We start from the raw sequence: 9,449 nt of genomic DNA, 5'->3' as shown, positions 1-9,449 counted from the left end.
GGGACAATTAAGGAGCAAATCGCTAAGTGTCTGTGCCACCAGGCATGGGGGCGGGGCATGGGGGGGAACAACTGGGATAATCTGCCAAGAGGACCCAGGACAAAAGGAGGTAGTTCAAGAGTCGCTGTAGACTGCTGTTGTCTCTGGGCATTGACTGGGCACCGTGGGGAGCCTCACAGGACTTTGGGCCCTGCCCATGCCTCTTACTAGACAGGTGACTCTATGGAGACAGCTTTGAGCTTGGCAGGGCTCAGATTTGCTGCCTGTTTTTGGAGAATCATTTACATTTTCGGGACCAGAGGTGCCCTGAATGTACAGGTGAGCCCGGGAGCTTACAGAACTCTGAAGGCACACCCAAAATGAAGGTGGCCTTTGTCGGCCCTACCATCTCCTGGACTCCCCTGGGGAGTTGGTGCTGAAGGAATTGCCTCCTTTTCTTCCTGGAGCCCAGCACCCTGGCCAAGGGGCTTTGCTGCAGCTTGAAGGGTTGGTCAGGTGAGGCGATGTCCTGCTTCCTTAGACAGCCTGTGCAGATCCCTTCCACCACCTATCTTTCCCTACCTCAGGGCCTTTGCTTAAGCTCTTTTTTTGTCCAGTACACCTGTAGAAGTGCTACAGGTCTTTCTTCAAGCCCCAGTTCAAAATACCAGCTCCTTTTAGAGGCCTTCCCATCCTCCACCCTCCACCCCCAACATATTCCCGAAGCAACTTATTTGTCCTTCTGTTATGTCTCATGTAATTATTTCCACACGGGTCTGCCCCAACCCATAAGCCCCTAGACGACAAACACTATAACTTACTCCTCTCTACTCCCCCAAAGCTTGCACATATTAGTAGGTGTAATACCTATTTTGTACGTCTAACTCCTTCCCTAGATATCTGCCGTATGAAGGAGGAAAACTCATCTGTCCCCAGCACGTAGAACAGTGCCTAGGCCATAGCAGGCAGTTATGAAATATTTGACTTTTGAGAGAACGAATAAATTGATAATAAAAGCTTTCTGACTTGAACAAAGCCCTCTGCCCTAGGTCAGACAACTGGATATTGATGTTGGGCTTTGTAGTTAACCAGAGGCCTGAGTCAGGGTAGGTCAACAGAGTTGGGATCTCGTCTGCAGATGGGAGGCACTTTGTCACTAGTTCCTGGGAGAAACAGAAGATGCACCCATCTATTTGAGAGGATGAGTAAAAGATAAACATGAGGAGCCAGCAGTTTAAAAATAAAAGTTACTTTTACTACCGTTTCTATTCAAACTTGCAGGGACAGTGGAGAGGCGTAGTCTTTTTCTTTCAGGATGGATCTATATTATACTTCTCTCCCACTCATTCTGGGGGACTTTCTTCCCTCCTTCCCTTTCTTGACACTTTCTGGGTGGCTGACATCACCAGAGCCCTGGCATTAGGGCCGTCTGACACCCTTTCCTGCCTCCCTGTACAAACCAAGGGAGCCTGATTGACCAGCTGTAAAAGAAACTTTATGTGTGCAGGGATTATTACTGGTCACATTACAGAAGGTGGAGGAGGAGGAGGAGGAGTTATTTGTTGTTTACCCTTCTGCAAGAGCTGCCTCTTAGCTGTCAGTGAGCAGACCAAACATGGACTGAGGCATGAAGGCAGAGACTGGGCAGGGCAGAGAAGCCAGAACTCCCAGCCTACTCAAGTTGCCCTGTGGCCAGTAGGGTTGGAGGCCAGAGAGAGTTCTGGCAAGTTTTGATCCAAAAGTCATATTTGGAATGACTAAAATTAAACTTAAAATTTTCTTCTAGAAGGACTTAGAGAGAGAGAGAGAGAGAGAGAGAGAAGCTAGATCTCTGTAATTGGCGAGATTTAGCAATTGGAGGGCCTCAGCATTTATGAGTGGAGGCCAGTGTAGGATGAGGCATGGATGGCTCTGCCTGATTACAATCCACCAGCTCCTGAAATGAAAGGTGGGGTTTGTCTTCCTTGACCAATTTTCTCATCCTACCTTTGCCTGCCCCCAGGTGACCTGCCAGAGCTTTCTTTGTGGCACTGATCTGGCGTGGGAGTAGGCGAGAGACCCGGACGCTTCCCCGGGTCCTTGCCGAACCCTGACTCTGCTCCCCAGTGACCGTCTAGGACTTTACCTGAGCCTGAAGGAACAGGCAGGGAAGCTGGCGGAGCCAGGAGGAGGACGTTTATTTCCATACATCAGGTAAACAAGGAAGAGCGAGCACAGCCCAATGAGTACAAACCAATTGCAGAAGAGAAGGGGGTGGGGAGCTGCACCGGGCACTGCCCTTGGGCCCCCGAGTCTGATATTGTTGGTGGGATGACCTTTAGGGTGGGGCTGGGACTGTCTGGCCACGTGTTGTCTTGTCTAGGGGAAGTGTGTGGGGGCAGGGCAATTGGAAGAAGAAAAATGACTCAGGCTCAGGACACAGGGTGAGGACTCGTGTCTAATACACATCGGTACTGACCCAAACCCCCATCTTCAGTTTTCCTGATCACAAGCCCTCCCTGCAAGGCCTTCCCTCTCCAGGTGGGCCCACGGTCCAGGCAACTTGGACAGAGGGGCAGGGAGGCAGTGCTTGGATAAGCCCCGGACTGGCGTAGGTGAGATGGGTTTAGTCTTAAATAGGTCATTGCACTTAACACACTGATGAGACGAAGGGGGTGGGGGCTGAAAGTGCCGGCTGGTACGTATGCACCCCTGTCTGTGCAGGCTTGCTCAAGCCAAACCCAGAAGCACCTGAGAGCCCCTCCCCATGCTGACTTAAGAATCCGGACCCAGCTCCGCTCACCGGTCTCTCCAGCTGCACAGAGAAAGGGCTGCTCTCTGAGGAGCTAAGTGGGCGATGAGATTCCCCTAGTCATTCCCGCAAACCCCAGCTGCCACCACAGCCCCCTCCCACTCTCAGGGACGCAGCTGTGATGGAGAGGTTGGGTATTTAAATTAAAAGTAAAAAGACAGCAGGCACTGAGAAGAGAAAGCCCTCACCCCAAGCCTGGGGGCAGGGAAGGAATTGCTGTTCCTGCCCCCAATTCCTCCCCATGGACCCAGCAACCTAGAGTGTCCCAGCAGGCAATCTGTCCACCGTCCCTGAGCAGGGGGCTGAGCTGGAGGTCAGCTTGCTGGCTCCATGCAGTGCCAAGCCACCTGCCACTGCCCACAGTGTGGCCCAAGGTCGAAACCAAAAGCGTGGCATTTTGGAGGCAGAAGGAGCCTTAAGTTCTCTTTTCAGAAACTCCTCTTCCCCCACCTCTTCCACGTGGAGGCGTCAGACACCCACAGCTTGGAAAGCCCCCCAACCCCCTTGGGTCAGGGGTTTCCCATGCAGATCGGCAGTCAGGTGGGGGAGACCTGCGCCCCGTCATTTCCTGGGAGAGGCGCCGTGGCGGTAGCCTTTGGGTGCCAGAGGTGCAGACCACTCCCCTGGGCTATGCGTTGGTCTCTGTCGGCTTGGCCTCTGTGTCGCTGTCACTCAGATAGTTATGGGAGTATCTTGGCCTGGAGGTGCTGTCCAGAGGGTCGTGTTCATCATCTGACCGGTCAGGGGCAAGGGACTTCCAGTAACTGGTGGGGCTGCAGGGAGAGAGGGACAAGGTCACAGACGAACAAGGCTCTTAATTTGCAGCACCAAAGCCTTTGGGTCTGGGGGGCGTCCCCAGACCCTGTCACAGCATTCCCCAAAAGCCACAAAGTGAGAAGTAAATTCAATCCAATCTTGCTGGAGAAGAAATCCAATCTCCCCCAGAAGATCCCATAGTAGTAAGAGAAAGGAGCGCGTTGTTTTGATTCTGAAACCTTTGGAACTCCCTGGAAAGCAAAGCAGTAGGTGTCAAACTCCAGTGCGCAGAAGAACGGGCTACAGGGGCGCCTGGGTGGCCTAGTCGGTTAAGCGTCCGACTTTCGCTTCGGTCATGATCTCACGGTTCGTGGGTTCGAGCCCCGCGTCGGGCTCTGTGCTGACTGCCAGCTCAGAGCCTGGAGCCTGTTTCAGTCTGTGACTCCCTCTCTCTCTGACCCTCCCCTGCTCACGCTGTGTCTCTCTCTCCTAGAAATAAATAAAACATTAAAAAAAAAAAAAAAGAAGAACGGGCTACAGACCCCTGCATCCTTCCCTGGAGAAATTGCGCTTTGCCAGCTGTTGGGTGGAACCGAGGAATTCTGTATTTTCCACTCCTTGCCAGAAGGTTCTGATGTAGGTGGTCCACGGACCAGGCTGACTTGGAGAGTGGCAGTCTTGTGATTATATGGCTACCACCTAAGGTAGCCTCATTCCTGAACACGATTCCTTCTAAGGAGGGGCTTTCCCCACGGAAATACTACCAGACCTTAACCCTTTCTCCTTAAGGCTTTCCTAAGGCCTGTGAGAATTTCTGCCCTTGACCGTGGCGTCATCTATTCACCACAAGGATAGAAGACTCAGGATGTAGGAACTGACAAGACCTCTGTCCTAGGGTGGCATAGTTATCCCTGTCTTGGTACCCTAACCCAGCCCTGCAGAGTTTTCAGCAGGCCACTGGGAGCCCCCAGCTTCCTCCCACCGGGATGTGAAGAAACATCATCCCCTGGATAGAGCCGGTCCTGCCATTGAGCAAGGATGGAACCTTCCTGCTCCAGTCACCATTTTTCTCTCTCTTTCCCGGAGCCTCGGAGCCACCTTCCCCTGCCCCTCCCACCTCTGCTGCCTCTGCTGCCTCAAGTGCACCATAGTCTCGACACTCTTGAACAGAATGCAGCGCAGAGAAGCTCCACCCCTCCCAGTGCCCAACACTCAGAGAGCCCCCGTCCTTCCTGTACTCCTGAGGACACAGCTCTGCTTCCGGATCCTAGAGAGCTTCCACTGGGATGAACAGGAATTCGGTGATCCCTCTGCCCACAGTTCCGCTTAAGAACCTGAGTCTGGGAACCTTGCTGACTAGCCCCTTTGACGTTCTTCTACCCCAAACCCAAAGAGGAGGAAATAGGCTTCTGCGGGAAAGAACCACATCCTCCTCTTTTCCAACTGTGTTGTGAAGAAAGGGTTTGGCTATTGAGTACTTCTGTGTGTCAGACACCGTCCTAGGCACTCTGGATATGCATCTTATTCTTCACAAGAACCCTATGAAATGTCACAAGGAAGCTGGTTCAAAGAGATGAAGCATCTTGCTCAAGGTCATATAGCCAGTATGTAAATTTGAACTTGGACTCTTACACCTCAAAGCTTTTGCTGACTCCACCCTGCCGCCGGATTGGGTGACCCAAAGAGGAAACAAGACCAAACCTGCATGCTCCCCACAGGCCCATGGTGAAAGCCCGGGGAGGGGTGTAAAGACAGGTCTTTCCCTCCTTCTTTCTTTCTTTCTCTCTCTCTCTCTCTCTCTCCCTCCCCCTCCCTCCCTGGGGAGAAGGAAGAGCCTGATAGAATACATGTTCAATTATGCAAAATGGTTCAGGAATGGGGCAGTCTGGTTAATAGTTATCATATTTCTCATGAATGAATTACCATTTTTAAAGGAATCAGAATAGCACAAAACACATTTAATACAAACTAGACTGAACATAAATGAGTCTTACTTTGATGGGCCAAAGGCACTTAAGGACTCTAGGGTGTCTCAGGGACAAAATTATAAAGCTCAATGATGACTGTGCACCATAGAAAAAAATTGGGGTTATTTTAGCTTTCGGGTTGTTTGAATTCTAAATTAGTGGGAGCCTGGTTTTATTTTCATTTTTGAGACAGAATTTCTGGGCTCCCAGTGCTAAGGTCTGCTATTGGGCAAAGGAAGGACTTTGTGGAAAGACAGTGGGGTGAATTTGGGGGGCAGATGGGGGGCACGGCAGATGCCGGGACCGGGACCCAGACGTTAAACGGGGTGGCCTGAGCTCCTTTTGGTTCTCGCGCCTCTCTTTAGAGTCGGGTCGTGGCTCCCATCGCCACGTCCCTGTGCCTGCTAGGTTCCAACACTGCGAAGTGGTGCAGGTAGCCAGGGTCAGCTCCACGGAGCCACAGGACACCCTTGCCGCTGGCTCAGTGTTCTTCAGCCAGTCTCCTTCATGGCTTCTATCGCCACAGCTGTGAGCTAACAGCAGGCAGCTAGCCCCCTCCCCAGGGCAAGCGTCCGGGCTGGCAATTTGAACATCTTAACCAAATTGTTCAAAAAGCTTTCCTCCCTACAAGCCAGTGTCTCCTGCGCAACGCTGTCACAAACAATTTGGTGTGTAAGCGGATTCCTGCTGGGCGAGCCCAGGGTGGCAATCCCCCCCACCACCCCCAGCCTCGCCTCTGCTATGGATGCGTTCGCGTTCTCAATTCTCACCGGTCCCCATCACCAGATGGGAGGCTAAGCCATCACTCTGCCCCTGGCCCCGTTCAACCCAAAGCCAGGTCGTGCTGTGTCCAACTAGGTCCTCCCCTCCCTGGCCCTTCTCCTGCTGGCTCTGAGTTGTTCGGCAAGCTTCTGGCTCGGTGCCCACTCTCCCCGCAGTGAATATAGTCCTCCCCGGTGGTGGTGTATAGGCTTTCAGGGTGACTCGTGTCTTCCTGGTGGACAAGGACTGTGCCGGTGGCTGGGGGGAGAAACAGGCTTTATGTGGTTTTGTTCTTGCTGCTCCTGGGGTCGAGGGTGATGATTGGCTCAAGGCATGGGGTCTGAAGTACATCAGTTGTGGGGCCGTATTGTCACAGTATTGTGACTCCAGTCTTTTCTCACTGTGGGCCTGACAACAGCTCCCTAGTGCAATGGAGAAGCTTCCTGCTCCTCCCAGAGCACCCTGCAACCGCGGGGGGAAGCGGCGGAACAGTGCTGAGCCCAGGGGCTTGGTCTCAGAGCGGCGCAGGGCCCGAGGCTGGGCTTAAATTCCCCCCATCCCCACTGCCCCCCTAATTCCATCCCGTTGCCCATCTCCAAATAGCTGCAGGCAATTTTCACTTCCACTTGCTCCATTCCTTCAAACGTAACTGGTCCCTTTGGGTATAACCCAGCCAAGTCAGTGCATGTGCTCAGCCACTCCACGGCACAAGAGGCCCACAGACATGCGACAGGTGTGTGTTAGTTCATGCATCAGGGGAAGCAAGGCCCCTGCCCTGGGGGGGCTGCGCTCTGGGGTCACACCTCCTGGGAAGCAACAAGCTTGCCCCGGGAGGGCACCAGGCTGAAAACAGCTTCACAGAACTAGGGTGATCCAAATGTCACCGCCCACCAGGGAAACCGGGAACAATGGGATTTTAGTGAGTCAGTCTCTGCCTTCTTCGGAGGTGGGGGTGTGGGCATAAAGGGCCTAACTGCTAGATCTCCCTTCCCACCGAGAGAAGGCTGGGGGAGGCAGGAGAGCCAGGAGGGGGCTGTCACTCAGCAGCTGCTAATTTCTATTCATTAGAACTTTTTAAGATGAGCTGAGCTGAGGTGACGCCCATGTGTGGGCTTCAGGTGGGAGGGTTGGGGAGGGAGTCAGGCATCTCCGGGTTTGATGGAGGGTGTGGTGCGGCCCCCGTGAGGCTTGCTGAGGCTTGACGCGTGTGCCAGGGAGGAAGGTGGCATTGCAGGGCAGGGTGGAGAGCCGAGCCAAAGGTCCCGTCAGATATGGCGGCCACTGGCGCACCAGCTCACGCTTGGGGGTGGGGGGCGGCTAGAGCCCTTTCCCAAGTCTGGCCAGCCCGTTGACAAAAGCTCCAGGCACACACGGTAGACACTTCACCAGGGTGCTCTGCCTCCCTGGCCGTGCGGAGTTGGGGGGGGGGGTGCAGAGCAAGCTGAATCGACTCCCTGCAGGTCCCAGCATGTCACTTGCCAACTGTGTGACCCTGGCAGGCGACTTAACTCCCCTGAGCCTCAGCTTCCTCTTCTATAAAATGGGGCTAATCAAGCCTCTGTTATGGAGTTAGTGTGAGGATGAAGGGAACAAAATGTGGCAAATGTCTAGGAGGTCCCCCGGCACAGCGCCCACAGTGAGGACTTAATAAGTGGGAGCTGTGACCGAGCCTCCTCGGCAAGGTCGGCTGACTGGGCTCCGGGCTCCGAAGGACTAACTAGCTTTGCGGGCCCCACTCTCCAAGGTAGCCAGAAAGCTCTGTGAGGCCGGGGCCGCCTCAGAGGAATGCAGGCGAGACCTGGGTGGTGGCGGGTGGGGTCAGGCGCGTTAGTTCACACCGAGCGGCACACTCCATGCTGCACCCCACGCCGGGGGCCACCTACTGCACTAGTCGCTCTCAGGGCGGTACAGGTACCGCATCATCAGGCTGTCCACCTCCTTCTTGCGTTTCTTCTCCTCCTTCCGAGACCGCCGGTGCTCCTGCCCGGCCTCCTCCCCTTCTGCAGCAGGGCCTTTCTTCACGCTCGAGCGGCTGTGGCCTGACACCGTAGAGCCACTGGATGTGGACTCGGACTCGGACTCTGTCTCTGCTCTCTTTCTTCTCGACTTAGACTTCTTCTTGCTCTTCCGAGAGCGCCCCTTCTTCCGCCGCTTGTGCTCCGAGGAATCCTCGGAGCTGGAGCTGGAGCTGGAGCTGGAGCTGGAGCTGGAGCTGGAGCGGCTCCGTCTCCTGCTCCGGCTCTTCCGGCCGCTGCGGGAGCGGGAGACGTCAGCGGCAGAGGCCGAGCGGCGGATGCTGGAGGCCCGCGCTGGGAGGTCCAGGCGGGCGCTGCGGGCACTTTGGATGCTCTTCCGGTCGTCCTCGTCGGAGTCAGGCTCCAGGCTGCTCCTCTGGAACGGGACGGGTTTGTAGCTCAAGACCTCATTGATGGCGGCCTCCAGGTCTGGGTCCAGGTAGGAGTGACGGCTGACCGGGCGGGTGCCGGAGCCGAGAGGCTCATCCGCGGCGGAGGGCGAGGCGCGGGGCCGCGGCGGCACTGAAAGGCTGCGGGCCAGCGACGGGTGGCTGTACTGGGAGTGGGCCTCGCTCGAGGCCACGCTTGCTCCGTCATCGCACGCATCCAGGCAGCTCTGGCCCAAGGACAGGCGGGTCTCAGGGCTGTCGCGGCCCAGGCCCGAGGCCCGGCTCAAGGAAGGACTGAGGGTCCTGGACAGGGTATCAAGGCGGGAGGTGCTGCGCCGGGAACTGGGGGAGCCTGAGAGCGAGAAGCTCATGGAGGAGCGGGCCCGGTCCTCACCGGAGCCGCGCCGTGTGGCCGACGAGGCCCGGCTGGTGGGGGCAGAGACGGTGGAGGCCCGGTCGAAGTCGGAGCCCCACCGCTTCTCCAGCGCCCGGCCCACGCGGGCCTCTGAGAAGGTGGAGCCGCATTCATCTGGCTCTTCCCTGGGGCCCGTGTGGGTCTTCCTGGGGGGCCTTTCTGGGGAGGCTGCCCGCTCACTCAGGGTGGTGAAGAGCGAGTCCTGGTCCCCGGTGCCCCCGATGGAGTCCTTCAGGGTGAGCCGTTTCCGGTAGCTCAGGGAGCTCAGCGCAGAGGCCGGCCTCTCCTCCACCCCCTTGCCCTCCTTCCCAGCGGTGTTGAGGGCCGTTCTAGGGGAAGGAGAGGAGGTCAGGAAGAGAGAATCGGTAGTGGATT

At 55.9% G+C, this 9,449-nt stretch overlaps 1 protein-coding gene across 5 annotated transcripts in view; it reads right to left on the bottom strand.

The window, feature by feature from the left end:
* Positions 1 to 2,139: 2,139 nt before the first annotated feature.
* MYO18A (myosin XVIIIA) overlaps positions 2,140 to 9,449 on the bottom strand; it is an 85,782-nt gene continuing 78,472 nt past the window's right edge. For all 5 annotated transcript variants that reach the window (XM_077749910.1, XM_077749912.1, XM_077749911.1 and 2 more), the window contains one exon: positions 2,140 to 3,543. In XM_077749910.1, the coding sequence (XP_077606036.1) occupies positions 3,399 to 3,543 (145 nt within the window). In that variant the 3' untranslated portion in view covers positions 2,140 to 3,398. The remainder of the gene's footprint in view (positions 3,544 to 9,449) is intronic.

The sequence above is a fragment of the Crocuta crocuta genome, unplaced genomic scaffold (genome assembly GCF_008692635.1).
Source record: "Crocuta crocuta isolate KB4526 unplaced genomic scaffold, BGI_CrCroc_1.0 scaffold149, whole genome shotgun sequence".
NCBI classification, from domain to species: domain Eukaryota; kingdom Metazoa; phylum Chordata; class Mammalia; order Carnivora; family Hyaenidae; genus Crocuta; species Crocuta crocuta.
Note: the sequence above shows the minus strand (reverse complement) of the source record. Positions and strands in the feature narration are given on the sequence as shown.